This window comes from Strongylocentrotus purpuratus, unplaced genomic scaffold (genome assembly GCF_000002235.5).
Source record: "Strongylocentrotus purpuratus isolate Spur 01 unplaced genomic scaffold, Spur_5.0 spur5_scaffold_6, whole genome shotgun sequence".
NCBI lineage: Eukaryota > Metazoa > Echinodermata > Echinoidea > Camarodonta > Strongylocentrotidae > Strongylocentrotus > Strongylocentrotus purpuratus.
This window is the reverse complement of record NW_022145612.1, coordinates 27,787,003-27,808,290: the sequence shown is the minus strand read 5'-3', so window position 1 is coordinate 27,808,290 and position 21,288 is coordinate 27,787,003. Positions and strand designations below refer to the sequence as shown.

General features: G+C 36.7%; 1 protein-coding gene across 1 annotated transcript in view; it reads right to left on the bottom strand.

Annotated features, from left to right (window-relative positions):
• LOC115919487 (NADPH oxidase 5-like) overlaps positions 1-19,744 on the bottom strand; it is a 62,640-nt gene extending 42,896 nt beyond the window's left edge. Inside the window, exons 1-3 of the mRNA XM_030973461.1 lie at positions 19,515-19,744; positions 8,116-8,266; positions 1,144-1,354 (exon numbers count right to left, since the gene is read on the bottom strand). Coding sequence (XP_030829321.1) covers positions 1,144-1,354; positions 8,116-8,266; positions 19,515-19,700 — 548 coding nt within the window. The 5' untranslated portion in view covers positions 19,701-19,744. The remainder of the gene's footprint in view (positions 1-1,143; positions 1,355-8,115; positions 8,267-19,514) is intronic.
• Between the last annotated feature and the right edge of the window lie 1,544 nt (positions 19,745-21,288).

Below are 21,288 nucleotides of genomic sequence, written 5' to 3'. Positions count from 1 at the left end.
CTCTCTCTCTCTCTCTCTCTCTCTGTCTCTCTCTGTCTCTCTCTATTTCATTATCTCACCCTATTCTACATCTCTGTTTCTCCTCCTCTTTTCTCTCTCTCTCTCTCTCTCTCTCTCTCTTTCTCTCTCTCCCCCTCTCTCTCTCCATCTCTCTCCCTCTCTGTCTCATCCACATACGCACACACACTCTTTCCTTTCTCTTATACTTTTCCTCTGCCTTCCTTCGTCTCCTCTCTAAACTCGTTGAAGGTTGAAGGATAATAGGAGACGAATCTCAATTATATATTTCGCATCGTTGTTGATCAACTGTCAATATTGGCTGCTATTTAACAAGACGGAAGCACGTTGATACCTCACCGAGTGTGAAATATCAAAACGCACGACATGCATGGACAATAGTGCGTTTATGCTCACATAACAAACCTGTCATTCAACAAGTATATGTTATTAAATTGTATTTTTCTTTTACACATTGCGTGATTCATATAATCTTGAAAAGAAAATGATTAGAAGATGAGGAAGGAGATAGAAATGAAGTATTATAGATAGAAAGTCAATGGGTGTTCAGGTAATGGATGAGCAGATGAAGTTATAGAGGTAGCGACATCGTAAGAGGATGGTGGGGGAGTCTGCCATGAAAATAACTATCCCCAATTAATGGATTTTTTAATCTTAAATTAAAATCGTCGAATATACTTTTAAATCTCTAATATACGTATATCTCCAATCCAATCCAATCCAAAATTTATTTGATAAAGCGCCTTTTCCTTGCAGTTACAAAGCGCTGCACACACGCTCCACAGTGTTTGGGCCACTTAAAAACAAATGAGAGCTGAGATCTCTTTTTATGTACACCCTGTCATATATTATAATTTGTTAGAAAAGAAGTCACCATGACTTGTGTATTCACCTTTTGTTTTGTTTTGGTCATTGTTGCAAAAAAAATAGTCAGGAGCTGAGTAAAGGAAATGTCCAATTAAAAAAATCTAACTTCATATCTTAGGTAGATCTATAGAAAATAATTCATAGGTTACATTGATACTTTAAGTCTATATGTTCTCAATTCGAGAGTGTATATTCTACTCATTTTAAAGTAATATTTCGATTGCATTTAGTGACAAACTATTAAAATGAGTGACTAACCTTATGGTCAAGTTTTCCATGACATCCGGGTTCTTTTCGAGCTCTTCTTTGAGTTCTTCAAAGCTGATGGCGCCGCTGCCGTCGGTGTCGGCTGCTTCAAACAACGCCGAGGTCAAAGCGTCAATGGTTGCCTCACTGATCGTCATCGAACTCTCACATAAACACGCTCTTAATACCACCTTCAACTCCTCGTGATCTATTGCACCATTACCTAAAGCAACGAAAATAGAAGAATACATAATGACATAACTTTAAAGTCCACTAACAGGGTTAATGAACGGATACACTCTTTCAAATGCTTTTATTACAAAAAAAATCGCAGGGCGCCTCTGTTTTTGACGATCTTTCAATAGGCTACAATTTGTTCCAATCAAGAATCATTGAATCACTATTGTTTTTCACTGACGTTGAAACAAGTATGTTGTTATCAAATATACACTTTAAATAATCATTGTAACTCTAACATGTATACATTATGTCCATCGAGACTATTTATACAACCTGATTACAATAAGTTATAATAATTGTATTCATATTGTACACAATTATCAATCAAAATGTTGGAAAAATTATATGAAAAATTAGAACAAAGGAGAAAACTAACAAAAAAACACAAAAAACAAATTCAAAACAAGAACAACACAAAGGCCAATATATTAAACATAAATATATCTCACTTCTTTACATTCATGTATAAAAGCCTAATTACTCACTGTTCTGAAGGATATGATTAATCTTGGTAATAAAAAGTAGTTTTCTATATAAATCCCTGAACTTACATTGAATTGTTTACTCCATTAAAAGTGCAACCACTGTTGGAAGTAATTGCAGTGGAAATGATTGATCTTTTGTTAATATCTTGCCTTTGAAATAAAATAAAAAATTAATCATTGAAAAATTATCGAAAATACTATTTATTGGTTCTTCCATGCATGATGTTAGACAATGAAACACCAGAGACAGGCGGAATAAGAGGCTTTGTTCGGTTGTTTTTATCCCTTTAACCTTGACTCTTCTTCCAGCATAAATTACCTAAACTCTACGAACGCTTTGATTTCGACCGCATAAAGATAAAAGCGTCAGAACAAATGCACTCCTTTTAGCATGCATCATCTTCGATCTTTTTTTCACTCTTTAATTGACAGCGGGCTCGTCAAAGAGCAAACGTGATAGGGCTGTCAATGGGGCTATCCAAAGCTTGACTTTAACACTCATGATGAACCACAAGACACAGGCTTGAATGTTAATGTTATGGTTTTTCATTTTTGTTCATGGTTTATCAATAAACAATTGACTTATCATCCCATAAACTATGATCTGCTGTCAAAATCAGCGGTACACTGTATATCAAACCATTTTAGTTCTCTTGTTGACTTTTTGTTTTCATCAATGCTTTAATATCACACTAAGACAAACTCATCGGTCATGTCTAATTGTTTTGCGTATTACTACTAGTTACGAAAACAACCTAATTGGAACATAGTGAATAGAATCGCTATTGATAAAGGTGTATTTATCTAGCATTATACCTTGTTGTTGATATATAGTATAGCTCCCAGTCATTCACCTTGATGTCATGAGAATCTTTCATTTCACTACCAAACAGGAGAAATCAGAGAATGAAAGAGAACCTGTTTTCCTCTCGACCGGCTGCTTACACCTAAACCGGGGAAATCGTCTAAAATGACGTCACGCAGAAATGATGGATACCCGGCCGGTCGCTGCAAGCTCAAAGGAGAGACGCAGAAAGCTGGAATCAGGTACTGATGACGTCACAATCGGTTTGGTGTCAACGTACCATATAGGTATAAATACATATAGCAGTTCTTTGTAGGAATCACATGCTGATTTATCACATCTCGTTTTGCAACCGACGAATTCCTAACGCAACGGGAGTTTAATTGCCTTGTTGAATTCAAATAGAAAATGGTCACCACTCAGATTCTCGTAGAGGGAATTAACCTTTTATAAGAGTAATTAAATTTATTCATAGTCCAATTTTCGGCAATCACTTGTGTTCCTTGAGTGATGGAGTTAAATTGATGATAATTCGTCATGTTTTGATGTGGTGTTTAGAATACGTGAAGGTATTTTTATTCTGGTTAAACTCCTCAAAAGCACAAATGAAAGAGGCTTGGGCAAGCATTCTCTAAAACAGTTTCTCTATCAACTTGTCTGACTGGAATACTACGGGATGAATGCTAGGTCGTATTTCATTTTCGGTATATTATTCAGTTAGAGATTTAAACTAAGGTGTGCTGTTAATGGCACATTTAAGATGACTAGTCATCTCGAAGGGGACATGATGACAATTTCTTTCGCATAAAAAAGTATTCAAGATAGTATAGGGTAGCCCTGTACCAATCTTTTATTACATACTTATAAGCAGATAGGGGTTAGGATTTTTCTTTATCCGAAATCGCATTTGAGAGATAACACTAATTTAGAACTTTCCTCAAAACAAAAGGGCTTGAAAATGTCTTTTTCTTGGAAAATAACGACCGTCAGTTGTCGAATCGAATTTAGCGATTGCTATCGTTTAATTAATCTGATTTTCAGACCCTTATACCGAATGGCCGTACGTTTTGTGCTGCGCAAAGATTCAATCAGTTTAATTTTGACCATTACAAGTAGTGGGTTATTGATGTAGACAAATGCTCATGTGCAGCTCATTTTATGTATGTTAGCCTATTACCAAAGAAAAAAAGAAGTCAGTCAGTCACTCAATGGTGTATGTCAGTGAAGTCTAGAAAGTAAACAGGTTTCCTTGCATAATTTGAATAATAGGACACTGCTAACGTTTAAATTTCACACATAGGACATACGTGACATATTCATAATTCCTGCAAAGTTGTACATAATGTGACGTTGGCAGCAAAAGGGATACATTACCTTTAACATCCATGATATTGAATTCATTTTGATTGACTTGCATCCATTTAAGAATTAAATGGCGTAATCCCAACTACACCAAACAGTCTTAGCTAGGATTGAGCGGATAAATCGCCTGCGTCAGAACATTTTTTATGATTGTTCATAGTGTCTCTCCATTTTTTTTTGTCCATCTCAACCAATTAAATGCACAGCCATTCACTTAATGAACACCCCCCATCGTTTGTCAAATATAAGCAAGTTTCTGCTCTGAATTTATCAGTATGAAATGTCCCAGGGGCAGATTGTAATTTTTACAAACGCACTTCTCTGCGTAAATGCCATCGGAGGTTATTTTAGGCACACACCAAATATAGACTCATGGCCTTGATGTTAATATTAACAGCGTATATAATTGAAGCGTTTTTTTGTTGTTGTATTGACGTTAATGAATGTTTGTTCAACTATATATCCGTGTCATCTCGCACGCACAGACACAAGGAATAATATATCTCTTTCGGTGAGATGACAGGATTTGTCAAATCCGGTAAAAGAACCTAAGTTCATATCTTCGGTAGATCTATAGAAATAAATCACAGATTACATTGATACTTTAAATCTTGTTTGCATTTCTGTATCTGTTTAAATTTTATGATTTATGAGGATGTTCAGATTCAGATTACTCCCACTTGTTACACGTATAGACAGATTCAACATGATGCGACAAACGCTTTATCTATTTAATTTCAATTCTTCTGTACCTTGATCTACATCTACCAAAAACTTGTTTCCATAATCAGTAGATTTATCAGAATATGATATCAATCTGTTTCGGCAGTGAGGGTACTGCTGTCACAACCTCAGCAGAAACATAGAGTTGAATTTATTTTAATTGCATAAAACTCGTCATAACATTCGTGAATTTAGATTATGAGTAATGCTGTCGAATGAAAGTGTATCAAACTTTTTCTTTAAATTATAAATTCATGCCTGCCCACTTAAAGGAATAATCACGCAAAGTATTCTGTTATTACCTAGCTTTTACATTGATCTTGAGGAGAAATGGATCTGGCCCACTTGACTGTGCGTAAAATAGTGGCTTGTATGCGTGCCATTTATCAGTCAGATCACATCGGCATTATTGAACTAAAATGCACGTTCACTTTGTCAGTTTTGCTCTCTGGACATGAGGTCTGGAAGTACTTTTCAAACGCATCAAATTCTAGAACATGACTGAAGTAAAAACTGATCTATTTCATGACCTACTTTCCCTCTTCCCCCCTTTTCACTTCACCCGTCTGAGCTAGACTCTCGCGCTCGCTCAGGACGCGAGAAACCGGAAAATGGCCGAGACAAATATACCGACAGTCAAACAAAAATCGTCTCCTAGAACGTGCTAAAGGATCTGTCTTACATTTACTGTGATAAAATTAGCATCTTTCGATTATATTACCTCTATAATCTACATGTCTTGAGTACACTGCAGTACGTTTTGATGTAAATAAAGAAGAAAGCAATACTTATGGACTCTAAGGCAACTCGTTACATGATATGCTTGTAAGAAGTCGCGAGCCAGCAGCACCAAACATGTCCCCCCACACACACACCACCTGATTCCGTCAAATCGTAAAGTGTGAAAACGTAGTTCGCGGCAATTATTTGCCAAGCTTTGATTTAGGGGAGCCAATAAGAGAAGGACACGCTGGTCGAGATGTAAAGCATGGTTAAAACCTAGTCGGGCTTCCCCTTATCAACAACCCTCAATCGATATCAACGGTCGATCATTTTGCATTTCATATTTGCCGATCGTGTGTTCGATCGTAAACGCAGAGTGAGTAACATTTTCCCACAGCATAATTCTGTCGCTCCCAGAAAATTCTACTCCGAGAACTAGAATGTGTTAGATTCTAAAATAAATCATCTCATCGCCACATTATATTTATGCATTAACAAGATAATATCCATTAAAATGAGTAATTTAAAAAAAATGAATTGATATGTTAGTGGCGGTTCTTTGTTTTCATTTCTAGTAAGCGACAAATACCTAGCCAACCTACATGCCAATTAATCTCGTCAGTTTATCTCTATGTGAATGTTTTTACTTTTTCTGAACAGTTTTTGATATAAATACTGATCAAGTAGCGGGATGAAGAGACGGACAACTGGACGGACAAATTATGCCGACGAAAATAAAACGTCATCCCAGGTCTTAAAAGAGAGTCCATCCCGATACTAAGTTGGTTTTGATAAAAGCAGGAAAATGAGAGAAAGAAATTAGTGAAAGTTTGAGCAATATCTGGTTAAAAATAGGAAAGTTGTCATCAGTAAAACACAAATTGGCAACACTGTGACGCATCATGCGAGCTTCTCTCCAATTTGCAAGGTACAGATAATTTCATAGTTTTTAATCTTCTCACTTATTGATGACGAAATAGCTTTTTATTTATTCAGGGGTTGTATTTGCAGTAATTACAAATAGGGTGACTGTATGACTGAAAATTTCTTTAAGGGAAATAAAAAATTATTTTTCATAGGTATTTGCTCAAACTTTCACTGAACAGTTTCTCTCATTTTTCTGCTTCTGTTAACTAACTTGATATTATGGTAGAATTCCCCTTTAATAAAAGAATCATAACGTCTATTCTGAGCAATAAGGTCGAATTCCTTTCTGCTACTGAACCGATTTCGTCTTTGAGATCTGCAACAAAGTTCATAGGCCTGCCCTCGTCAATCCTGAACTAAAGGTTTGCTCTAGGTATTTTCTCTCAGGTTAGCTACTTCCCCTCTTTAATTATTTCAAACACGAAACTCTGAGTTCCCAGAATAAAAATACTAGTAAGCACGTACTAAGCTGGCGACACATCATGTAAGGATTCAGCATGTTGGTGTAGTAGTGGTTATTTACCTGACTGCTAAGAAAGCACTACTGCTTGTTAGTAAGCAACCAGGAGACCGACGGCTTAAGGTCCTCTCCAAGAGACCTGGTAATGAGGATTAATACCTTACTAAAGGGCCTTAGCGGATCGCCTCGGTTTCGAACCCGGGTCACCGGATTACGAGACCACTGCTCTACCAGCTGACCTATCGCGCCTCCTCTAATGTTGGCGGTCAGACTTTTATGATATCAAATACATTTGTTGTTACTATTATATTATAGGCTCCTGTAGGCTTCGTGGTAAGCTCCAACACCTATTGTGGCACAATGTTAAAATATTTGGACACATGCACGTTTTGCGTATTGAGAGATATGATGTTGGGCACCTGTTGTATGTGTCATGCAGAGCACGTGATGTCCCTGATGTGCCCATACATAATAGACGTGCTTAACATTTTGTTTCACGAAAACATGCGTGTATTTTAAGCCGAAATCAGGGAGTGTCCCAACAAAATGTTGCAAAATTCAGAGTTCAGACGACCACCGACAAGCAAGACTTGATCAGGAAATGTCACTGTAAATCAAACACTCTTTCTGGTCAGAGTTACTTGAGTACATCGTTTTAAAGGTCGTGAAAGTAGGCGAGTGGCCTTCTAAAAGTGCTATACAGTTCGTGCTTTATGTCGTGTTAATAGTGTGAACGGGGTGGCTTTAGAGCTCGTGTTTTATATCGTATTAACATCGTGAAAGAATACGACTCGTTTTAGTAATATGCTTTAAATCGTATTAATATCGTGAAATTCGACGATTCGTCTTAGAAATCGTGCTTGTTGTGGTATTGACATCATGAAAGTGGACGAATTGTCTTAGAGCTCGTGCTTCATATCACAATAACATCGTGAAAGTGGACGAATCGTATAAGAGCTAGGGATTTATATTACATAAACATTTGGATAGGGGCGAGTTTCTGTTTAAATCGTGTCAACATCGTGTTAACATCGTGAAAGTCGGCAAGTGGCATTACTCTTTAAACTGCGGAAATTAAGTTCTTCAGCATGGGTAATCCATGTGAAATTATGATCTGGTGTCACTTGAGGTATATACCCCTTATTAATATTTTGAATTGCAGTGACTATAGGGGTGCCCCTCGCAGCTGCTTGCAGGGATAGGCCGGCCACTCTAAACCAGGACGGATCGTACCCCCCACATGTTACATGGTTACATACCGTCGACATCATAGACACTGAAGAGAAATCGAAGTTTATCGACAGGATCTCCCTTGGTGAGGAGATAGAGCCCCTCCATCAGCTCATCCAGAGAGATGTACCCACTCCCGTCCTGGTCGAACAGATGGAAGAAACGCTCCGCGAAGAACGACTGAGGAGGAAGAAGAAAGTAGAAAAATGAACATGGATTAGAATCGTTCTTTAGATGGGAATACTATGAGAGGCAGATGTATCGGATATGGAGGGGATAGGGGCGGCGGGTAGGGGCAGCATTGTTACCTCCTATCAATTCATTAACTGTCCTTCTTTTGTATGTTCGTGAATTATAATGAAATAGACTTATTGTAATTTAATGATACAACGTAAAGGATATTCCAAATAATTTAGGAATATAAATGTGTATGTTTGATGTTTTGTTTTATGTCAACTTAACAAACATTTATTCAATAAACAATAAAGATGAATTATTTTAGACACCAGAAGAGACAGAAATGGCTCTTTTGTGCATACTATGTCTGATCTGTGGTGACGGAAAAAAATGAATTGATAATCTGATGATGATGGGTGTGATTGTTAGGAGCCATTGGTTCATTAGGGCATTTAATCTAAAAACGTGTCTGGAGAGTTGACTAAAGTAGGACAGAATGAATCGAATAATGTAAAAAGAATTAAGTAAAGAACTAGTTTCGATTCAGAGGGTGATACATGAAAGCAATTTCATTGCATATGACTATCGAATTCATGATTTGGTCCGAGTGGATTTAAAATCGAATAATTTAGTTTTACATTTCAAAAAGATCGAAAGCAATTAAACCTTATGGATACCCCTAAATATCAAATTGCAAATACATGTGTATATTGCACTGTTCGTTAAGTTTGATTTTCGACCAATAAGCCCATTCCTCCCTGTTTTCTTCGGTACGTGTTTCTGACTTACTTTCTTTCATCTACCCTTTTTGAACTTTGTCCATCTCTGTCAGTCTTTATGTCTGTCTTTCTGTCACTCCCCTCTCCTGACCCCTCTTAATCCAAACTCTCCATCTCTCTATCTTTCTCTCCCTATATCTCTTTAAAGAATATGTCATGCCTACCCCTCTGCCTGTCAGTCATTTTTTTCTTTCTATGTTTGTCTGTCTGTCTGTTTCGGTCTCTCTATTTCTCTCTCTCTCTCTCTCTCTCTCTCTCTCTCTCTATCTCTCTCTCTCTCTCTCTCTCTCCCCTCTCGCTCTCTCTCTATCTCTCTCTTTTTCCTTCTCAATCCACTCTCCCCATTTCTCTATCGTTTTCCCCCTTTCTTTAAAGAATGTGTTCTGTCTGTCCCTCCGTCTGTTTTCTTTATGTATGCATGTCCCTCTGTTTCAGCATTCCACTTTCTCCCCTAACTCCCTCCCCCTCTCTCTCTCTCTCTCTCTCTCTATCTCTCCCTCTTTTAATATCCACTCTCAGTTTATTGAAATTAATATTTGTTCCCCTTTCCCTTTAAAGAACATGTTCTTTGTGTTCAAGTTCAAGTTCACTTTGACGTTTATCATCAAACGTTACATGTATATGCAAATTCACCTTTTCAAGGACACATTAAACTTCACTCTCGTTTATCAAGTGTCTGTACTGCCTCTTTGGTCGCAGCAAGTACATTTATGCAGCGCCTGTGCCCTTTAAAGACCATGACCTTCCAAAGTACAGAATGAGACCCCAGTCCAATTCCAACAGGGCGATTATATCAAACCCCTCTACGGTAAGTACTTTGAATGAAGATATTCACGTTCCTTTACATCCTTCTGTATCCCTACCCCTCTCTCCTCTCTTTCCTCTCTTTTTCGTATTTCCCCCTTTAAGGTTTTGTTTGAAATCACAAAAACGTTCTCTTCCTCTTAATCTTCTGCATTCGTGTGTCTCTCTTCCATCCTCTCGAAGCTATTCACACCGCATCACCCATCTCTCTGCATTCCGTATAGTTAGCTACACATACGACTATGACCTTGAAATGCTCAATAAAGCCCTTTATTAATGAGCAATGTAACCTGCATTGAATAATCGATTAATATTTAGGGGACATTATGCCCCATTTCGATACATCAAACTTTATTTGTTATTGCTATATATTTCCTGCTACTTCTAACCGATATCATTGATATGTTTATCATGACCATAATGATTGTAAAGAATACATCAGGTACTTATTGATTATCAATTTGGTTTTACGCCATGCATCATTACACATCAATGAGTGAGACCGTTTTACATGAGGCCTTGAAACATAGTCATGATATACCAGACCACTGAACTTGTTCGCAATGTGACTCAAAGAAGGGTCGATAAATCAGGGCAGTTATGAAAGAGGCGTGTTTTCAAGCTTTTGATTTAGCATTCAACATTTTTAACTGGAAAGCTGGTCTTTTGAAATTAGGTAGTGTGTACGTTGTATTTTTATACCAAAATAAATATTTACCACAGAAACTATTTTAAAACAGTCCCTCCGACTGTCTATAGAGTTGCTGGTTCGTTGTGCCCTTTTGGAGTAACTTCAGGACCCCAGTGGTCTTCTGTGGTTCTTAACCTATACCATATTTCACTAATTTGTTTATAGTGGGTTTTCTACATTTTCAGCCAAAATATTTGTACTAAAATGCATAAAAACACTGGTGGGCCCCTAAAACATAAATTGTGGGCACTTTAGGCGCTAATTTTAAGAAATCAGTCGGTGGCAACGTTTTAGCATAACATTTTACCCAGGAATCAGCATTTCAAAAAAGGTGAACGCCATTTCCCAGTTGGAGCCGTCTGTGTACCTAACTAAACCCCTTTCCATGAATTATTAACCCTCTATCCCGTCTCCAAGCACACGTTGTCAGTCTCTCTCGCACTTCCAATTCTTAAACTTTCTCTCTCTTTCGCTGACATTCTCTCTCCTCATTCGCACCGTTTAAATATTTATTCATTGTCACAATCTTCTTGCTTATAGAAAAGTCAAAGTGAAAACCATTTGTTTTATAATACATGTATATAATATGTGTAGGTACATGAGGTACAAAAGCATGCCGACCTTTATTATCGTGTCATAATATTGCTGTCGTTTCCACCTTCATTTTGTATTTACCCCCTTTGTTTAAGAGAATTCACTAGTCAGAAGGTTAACTTTGATAAGATATTGGAGAAGGAAAAAGAAGGTTTCTAATTAATGTTACACAAGAGAGAGAGAGAGAGAGAGAGAGAGAGGGGGGGGGGGGAGAGAGAGAGAGAGAGAGAGAGAGAGAGAGAGAGAGAGAGAGAGAGCGTGCTTTGAGTAATTACTTTCTTTGGCATTTTGAATAGTGTATCTTGCAGAAATAAATCTCTCAGTCATGTATCTGAATAAAATTACATGTTCATGGTCATTCTTTCAACTTCTTTTGTTAACGGGTTAACCAATTTGGATAGTATACTTTTGATTAATACTTTCTTTAGCATTTTGGATAGTGTATCTTGCAGAAATAAATCTCTCAGACATGTATCTGAACAAAATTTCATGGTCGTTCTTTCAACTTCTTCTTTGTTAACGGGTTAACCAATTTGGATAGTATTACCAATGAAAATGGCAGGTGTGATATACGTGCGCTTTGTGACTAGCAACTTTATAAGTCTATTGCTCTCTTCAGCCAACTAGAGACAAATTCCAACGTTGGCATGGCTTAAACAGATCTCAATTTCATGAACCTGATATACCTATTGTCTCTCCCTCTTTAATGGAGTCTGGGCGATATTGATTACGATGAAGCAGTTTTGTCATTTTCCGTGTGAATGATTAACCCTGTGAACAAATATTTCCGTGACCACATTTTGAAAAAATGAAAGAGATATTGAAATTGAGGTTTATTATGACAAGGGCTGTTTTCGGAAGTCCTTGAGAGATTATTAGTTGTCGAAATGTTTGCAAACCGCCATGATATATGATTTATTATCCGGAAGATTCAAAAGAAAAATCAATGATTTTTATGAATGATTAACAGGATGAACATTAAAAGTTTGACATGTCTCATAATTTTTTATTGCAAAATCGTGTCAAATATTCTGGTTTCATCATGGTTATCATCTACAAACAAGATAACATCCTCACATAGCCATTTAATGATACACACCACATGTCATAGAATTAATTCGCATGCCTATAATAATTAACTCCCGAGTATGTAAACTTCAAAGAATAGAAACGACTTAAAGAGTGTTGTTTAGTATTTGACAAGGCTTTTACGTCGTGTTTTGAAATTGCACGCACATCGGAAGATCGCCCCATCTGCTTATACATTCCATGTGCTCTCGATCAAATCAGAGATTGCTTTTTTTCCTTGGAAAAGACAAGTATTTTTTTTTCTGAGATGGATATCTGGCAGAATTTATTCCTGGAAATGTACTGTGTGATGAAACCCATTAAAGTAGCTAAAGCTGAGTGAACGATATTTTAAATGTTGGAAGTGCATCGGGTTGTTATATCATAATTTAATATTGGCTGAACAGCAGCAGCATAATGTTATATTTCTATACAATAATAATAACAATAATAATACGAGTAATGATTTACAAAAAATTATGATAATAATGATAATGATAATGATAATACTTTTACTACTACTACTTCTACTACTACTACTACTACTACTACTTCTACTACTACTACTACTACTACTACTACTACTACTACTACTACTACTACTACTACTAATAATAATAATAATGATAATGATATTGATAATATTAATAATGATGATAATAATAACGGTAATTCAATTTTGTTAACGCTTTTGATGATGTTAAATTATATTTCATAGCCACTATTTCAAACCAAATAAAGCAATGGAATGTTACAAAATTGAAAAAATGATTCATACAATTGACATTTTATTTGAATCATTCTTATGTTTTCAAAATTCAAAATCGGTTCAAATTAAAAAAAATATTTGACAGCGGCAATTAGTCAATCATTTTCTTTCCTGACAAGCATGGATGATTTTAGAGAGGAGATGTTTTGAAGATTGGCTGATCTCTGGAAGGAGAATTGGAGTGGACTGCGCAAGGTTGACGAGTGTCTCAAGTAGGCTGTCGTCCGTCAGCGAGTGTGTGGGTGCAAGTTGAACAGCTACACGTGTATAGGCAACAAACACTGCCCCCTTAATAAACGGGAAACATTAGCAGAAATGTGACCAGAATACTTGCCAAGGTTGTTCAGGTTCCCTTTAAGCAAGCTCACGCTCAGGTTGCACGCATGGTGAAAGTCTAGCAGCTACCAAGACCATTACCATTACCATTCTTCTCTATAGCTGGCACCTGTTACTGGTCCAGTTTCAATACGCTGCCAGGCATTCGGAGGAAAGGCAACCCGCGTGCTTTCCCGAACCCCCTTGTGACATTTTACTCCCATGTAATTGCTAGGAAATGACGGAAAATTGATTTCTGCATATCGATTCGCATCTGCCTGATGCTTTTCATCGGTATTTAATTCCTAATTTTTACATCTAGATCGGGATCGAGGGACAGAGTAAGACCGTTATCAAGCTTCGAGGAAAGCTAAGCAAGGAGAGAGGGAGAGGGAGGACGTTCGCCTACATCAATAACGTCAGATCGTGCCTGTATTAGCTTAATGTTATGGAACCCGCAATTCAATCCGAAGTCACTGTATGACCGTGTTAATTAAAACCACTACATTTGATGATACTGAAGATGCATCTTAATGTGTCTGTGTCTTGCTATACTCTAGATGGAAAGAGTAGACGTTTGTAAATAAATGACATCCTTATAGCAATCATAATCTACCTCTTCGACAATAAGACTTATATATGGGGTCGGTTTAAAAAGAAACACGATATATTAATAGTGAGATTATTGTTTATTAAGAGATCATTGTCTCTCTGTCTCATTCTCTCTCTCTGTCTATGTCTCTCTCTATCTATGTCTCTGTCCGTCTATCCCTCTCTGTCTCTCTATCTGTCTCTCTCTCTCTCTCTCTCTCTCTGTCTCTTTGTCACTTTCTCTCTCTCTCTCTCTCTCTCTCTCTCTCTCTCTCTTTGTGCCTCTCTCTGTCTCTTTCTCTCGCTCTCTCTATTCTGAAGACTAATAAAGATCACAGTCATAAAGCAATGAGTAATGAAGCTGACTGTAAGACTTCTTGTGATGAGAATTAAGTCATAATCCTTTTTTCTTCTTCTTCAAATTTTGATAAAATGTTTCCAATTATATATTAGAGACTCAGTCTTTATTACAGTGCATCGAAAAGGCAAACATTACACTTATTTAATCCTGACTGTTGCTATCAACAAAAATAGTCTATTGACAGAAGCATCAGTTAATGTTTTCACCAAGAACTTTACGTAAGCCAAAAATTAACTCTAGGCGTCGGAATACAGGATTTCATTTCATAACGTGTCGCTCCTTGTAAACTCGTGAGATATACCTCAACACTATAAAGATAGAGATTGTCTTGTTTGATTAGTATATAAAATACGTCATTTGATAGTTTGCTAAAGGGTATATGAAAACTAATTTTTTCTCGGACTCGTAAAGGTTAGGTTCACAGTAAACTTCATGCACGTGAATTAACGCGTTAATTTGCTAATCACAATTGACTGGATTCAATCGAAAGGTGTGATAATTTACATGCAAATAATAATAAATAAATAAATAGATTTATATATCATTTGCGAATAACATAATATTTTTGAGGGAATTGGTCAGATTGATCTGAAACGTGTGTTGGTTAAAAAATACTTCGACACGACGACATAGCTTAATCAGCAAATATCTTTTCGTGTTGTTATTTTCCTCTCAAAAATGGTAAATGGTAAATAATATTCAAAATTGCACTTAGCGCGATAACAGTTTTCAGTGTTGTTAAGGGTGAAGAGTTACTTTACACAACACAGATGATCAAATAACTTCGCTTTGATACAATGTAATGTATTCCATTTGTTCACTCTTTTAAAGTAGTGTCCTTTAAGTGTGAAAATGCTGATAATGAACACAAAAAAATCATAACAACCGAAATCAAGTGATACCACCTTGCTATTATTCACTCAGAACCAAATAGTGCAAACATTTATCGCGATACTTGCTATGTAAGAGTATTATGTAAGATACAGCTGATATACTGTAAACCTTCGAGTATTCACGCTTTTTTTACAAATCATCTTGGATATGTATTGATTTCATTGCTTTCTTTAGTGTGTACTTAGTGCATACCAGTATACGTGGAGTGTTAAGTAAACTCATCATAATGCTCGCACGCATTGGTTTCCAGTTTAAAGCTTTTACAAGGGTACGGGGAAAGAGCTAGAGGGGGGGGGGGAGGGAGGGAGAGAGAGAGAGAGAGAGAGAGAGAGAGAGAGAGAGAGAGAGAGAGAGAGAGAGAGAGAGAGAGAGAGAGAGAAAGAGTGAGATATATATATTTATGTTAGAGAGAGAGAGAGATGGAGAGAGAGAGAGAGAAAAGAGTGAGATATATATATATAATATATATGTTAGAGAGAGAGAGAGAGGGAGACAGAGGAAGCTAAGGAGGGAGAGAGGGGGAGAGAAGGGGGAGAGAGAGAGAGAGGGGGAGATCAGGAGGAAGACAGAGAGGGAAAGAGAGACAGAGAGAGATAGAGAGAGAGAAAGAGGGCAATAATTAGAGAGAGAGAGGGGGGGGGGGGGACTGGAGATGATACTCTATTTTATCGAAATCACGTGATGAATAATTTTTGACATAGTACGATTCAATACAAAAATATATTCTTCAAAGTAAGCTTGGTATAAAAAAATCAAACGAAGGTAATATAGTAATGATGTTATTCAATAATGCATGTTAGACTCTTGATTTATCAATCCTTTGAAAAATTTAAACAACCAGCGATTGAAATGATGATTTAATTTCCTTCCTCCTGATACGTGCTAATAATGATTGTAACTCTGTTGTATAATTTTTGACACAGAATCACGATACCGAATAAAGCTCAACCCCACCTAAGCAGAAAATGTAATATATTGTAAGGGGAAATTTGATCCCGTTTTCAGACTCGGTTTCTCCTGGAAACTTTACCGAGCGACGGTCGAATAGGGAACGGATATTGTGCCTGTATCGTTGCTCGATCTTTAAACATGTCTACCTTTTTACACGGTGTACTTAGTAGCAAGTTAATAATAAGAATCATTGTACTGTTCTCGTAACCATGGTTATGGGAATGAGCAAGATTAAAATATTGCTTTTCATCAGGAAGTCATCGCTTCATGACGGTCTTATTCGCTTTATCTTACTCCAACCCACAATACCATATCTTAATGAATGTCATATCTTATAGAAACAATGATTTACCTCTCTACTCTATCCCTATTTATTGTATGATCCTATCATTCTTTATGCTGTATACCCATTATATTTTCTTGTAACTGCATCGGTCTTTACGCTATACGTCACATATTTTTATTGTAACTACTCTGAACTTAATATGTTAAACTTCATATATCCCATTGTATCATTCGTTTTTCGTGTGTGCGTAGGTATTTAGAAGCTTACTTACTGTCGTTTTGGCGTCGTTAATTTTCTTGTCACTAACTCTCCAAAGAGGGTTTTTTTTTGACAGGTTTTTAAAAATAACTTTGAGGGAAGAAATAGATCAAACTTGTTGACAGAAATCGAGGAAACTCCTTAGACCTACTAATTAAAGCCCCGCATTTAATATAAACACGAGATGTGTACGGAACAAAATGGGAAAGAGAGACAGACAGACAGAGGGAGGGAGAGAGAGAGAGAGAGAGAGAGAGAGAGAGAGAGAGAGAGAGAGAGAACAAAAATAGGAAAGAAACGGAGAAGAAGAGAAGACCAAAATTGGTGAAAATGAATGTAGTGAAGGAGAGAAAGCCCATTTTCATCTATAAAAACGAGGTAAATGGAAAGATGGGATGAGAAAAAGCAAGAAAGTATAAACGAAAGCGATAAATCAAGCAAGAAAAAAGGGAGAAAAAGTGAGAGGTAAAGATGAAAAGGGGGAATGGGAGAAAAGAAGATTCGTAAAGGGTGAGGGGAGGGATTTGGCTATACATTATCGCGATCAGTCTGCTAATGGGTTTTCTAATAGATAAGATATTATCTTGACCAGACCAAATAGGATATTGAGTAATTGCAAATAAAGATAGACGGTTATGTTTCTTCACACTGTGTAATTTATACCGGATTTGTGCATTCCCCTGCATAAAAGACCAATCTAGTCTGATATCTCTTGAATCGGAAGTTATCTCTCCAAGTTCTTATCTATAGCTTTCTATTTAATTTGATATAATGAGTTTTAAAAACGGTAACAAATTTAAGGCCGTTTCCGAAAGTTATCGTCACATTAAAAAAAAGGAAATCCCGTTGTCTAGGCTTAAACTGAAATTGACTCATTTACATTATTTAAAAGTAATGCTATTTATGGCTATTTATTCATGAAAAATGGCCTTTTCATGATTCACACCATCGGTCATTATTTTTTCTATTCAATTTTGAATTTATTGACGTAACATGGTTTCAAAAGACTTGTGACATAATAATCTAAAACAGGACAACAACAAAAAAAAACCGAACAACTACGTTTTTTCGTTGTCTACTTTTAAAAGAAGTTTAACGACATGTTACATAAGTCCATAAGCCCATAAACCAGAGGGAAACTGTTCACAATGTTAAATTGTTGATTTGATTTAAACTGACGTTCTTTTTTAATGTCAAACGAGTTAGTAAATCAGATTATGAACTGTCTATATATAACGATGAATAAATTAACACCTTTCTCCCACCACAATATGTCTTATCGCATCTGATCAAAACAGAACCATATCAGCTGTAACATTAAATATCAAATACAAGATATAATTATGCTCTTTGATGAATAACAACTATCAAAAGATTGATTGAATATATTCATTTACTTAAAGGTAAAGACCAGTTATGGTCATTCGATTGCATTGTGAAAGAAACGTTGTGGAATCGATCAGAAAAGGTTGATCATCTAGCATCTAGCATCTGCAAGGTTCTGGAATCATCAAAATGATAAGAAATTTGGCCCATTCTTCGTAAAGTTACAAGCACTATACACAGAAAGATGTATATGGGACTACCCTATATCTCTCACAGACCATGAGAGAAACAAATTTACCAAATATATGAATTAGTAGGCGGTTTCCCGGCAAATTTTTTTATCATCATGTATTCAAAACATATTCTTTCACATGATTGGTTATGAGAGCTTCCATTTCATTTTTTGAAATTGGGGCGTTTCCAATACTGGTCTTTACCTTTAATCAAAGGTGAGTTAAAGAGTGGTTAATCACTTTAGTGACCCGGCGTAGGTAATTGATGGTTGATGCACAGGTACACTCACATGGTTCCGAACCCAGGATTTCTGAGCCATTTCAAGATTACAGTTAAATGTTACATCACAGAATTGTATTAAATACGTAGTTTTCTATCATATCAATCAGTTTATCATACGGATTCATACAGAAGTATATCAAGGTGTAAGCACATCAACATGCTAATCCTAATAGAGAACAATCTTGAAAAGCATGTTATTCTATACAAAATACACTTTTTTATATTATTTTTCCAGTAATACTCTTAATTAATGAAGAATATTCTTCGCTGCATGTCGAGTTAATAACATCCTAGGTACAGCTAGCAGAGACTTCGAATTACGTGTTTTTGTTAAAGAGGATTTGCAAAGGAGGATTAAAGTAAAACGGGTAAAACGGTATCCTCTTAACCCAGTCTTTTCGATGGCATCTTGAAAACAGTGTATTTAAAAGCAACTAAAAATAAAGAAAGGACGAACGAAAGAGAGCAAGTTACAAATACTTGTTCTTGATTGGTTGAAAATGGAAATGCGTACAATTCTTGGAGTTTCGTTGAATCATATTTCTGTTAATGCTTACAATGATATTTATAGCGCAAAACCACTCAATTTGTGATCGACAACCAATTTGAATGTTGAACTAAATAATGAGCTTATTTAACATCAGTTTATATCTTTTTGTAACGATGTTTCTTCTTTAAGACATTTTCTTTCTCTGGCAATGCCCTTGTATTTCGTTTATCCTCAAGAACTGCCTTTCACAATACATAAATAGTAACTGAACTTCAAGATGAACCTGCATGCTGTTAATGATAGAAAATATAAAGTGAATGTTTCACGTTCATACGAGCATGAACATTTGTATAAACAAACACCTTTTAACAATCTGTTGCATTTTCCATAGTATGATTTAAAATCGTGTGAATGCATTTTCTCAAATCTGGAGTTCCATCGTGAGATAGATGAACATTCACTTATGGTCGCAATATTCTGACAATCGCAAACTGCTTCCTCCGCTTTAGATCATCGGGAAAGTATAATGATTCAAAAAGAATACAAAGATGAACTTACCTTTTTGATGTTAAGTGCCATTTTAAACTCATCCTCGTCAATTTGTCTGTCCTCTCCCGCTATTTGACAGAATTGTTTTTCGGCCCATGAAAGCCATTGGGAGTCTTCATCGGCGGGTTGGGCGTTCCCACAAACACTGGAAAACGCCAAACTTGACTTTCTTCTTGCCGTAGCCATCTCCATCATTTATCAGTACAACTTTTCTTCCACGAGATAAAAAATGAGACGTCTTTGTGGTTTTCAATTGATATGATTCACCAGTGACAATTGTCAGGTCTTTTCCCACATCATCGGTGATGTATTGACGTCGAGAAGAAATGAAATATGATTCGTAATCGATTGGTGCGTCTCATTAACCGCTCTTTAATAATCCCGGCCAACTGGTCGTCCGGACGAGATCAAATGTCTGACAAAGTGGTGGTGTCATCCAAAGAAATGAGTTAAACAAAATAGCTTTCTCCGAGGGGGTTCTGGAACATCAGATGAATCTGTTCGATATGATGAAACAAACAGAGAACAAGAAGGAAGAATTAAGACATCGGATATGAAAGTGTGGTATATGTTTTATTCTGTGGTAGTTTGCGTGAAGAGCAAGGTTTGGAATGAGTCGAAGTATTTGCCTGGCTGCTGAGGAAGCAGAGTGTAACAATTACGCGATCAGCGCAGCGGCGTGAGAACGCCTACCTCATTTATTACTGTGGGGGCGTCGTTAGGGAAAAAAAGTGGTTAGCGCACTGCATCCAAAAAATGTTTTTGGAAGACGTCATCGCCATTTACACTCAATCGGTTTTAAAGTCAAAATAACAATAACGGTCAATTGTAAATATCCATTCTTGAACGAAAGTCTTTTGTTGTGTCTATATTAAACATGAATACTACCTGTACACAAAACTCGAAAATAATGTAGAATTCACTACTAATTTAATATTGATAAATGGAAGTTGGAAAACATTTTTTTCTGGCTATCGACAAAATGAGTCAATGACATAGTCGAGCATATGGCTTGGTCAAAATGGTTTATTTATACATCTATCGTTAACAATAAGATATGCGAAACCATTTGCTCGACTTTTAGCTTGGTTTACCCTGAAAGAATCAGATCAGTTAAAAAAATCTATTCCTGGTTGGCTGAAAGGATAATGCAGAATCAATTTAGACTCAAAAGATCTTCCTTCTTAAAAATCAGAAGAAAAACTAATGTTACACAATATGCATCTTAACAACCATGACAACAATGCATTTAGCAAAGCTATCATAGCTCCTTATATTCCATTTATGAACATTCCATGAAGTATGATATTCCAACCGCTGTCTGTTGAATGAAACTGCCGTCTGACGGTGTTTATTTTATTATAAAGACGACGCATATCCAATCGAGAAAAGCAAGCGCTTTAAGACGATCGAGAAGCCTCCGAGATGAGCCGAGAGAAGAGTTTTTGATTACACTGGTAAGAAGAAGTATACCCAGATAGAAGACACCGTCTGAGCTTGGACTATCACTCACTATAAAGTCATGCAAGCTGCCTGCTGAAAAATGGCACACAGCTTACGTTTCACAAGACTGTTTACAACTCGCTTCATTCTCGCCGCGGCGTAAAAGAGGATTTAGATCCCCTTGTTTAAAACCCCCTCTTCCGTGCTGGTAGCTAGCCCGGCCTTACGATCACCCCTCCACGTCTAATATCTAATAAGGATTTGCCCTTAAAATATGGTAAGAGAAGCAATTCATCAGGGAATCAGGCCAGTTGAGAAAACGAGAGGGAGGGAGGGAGAG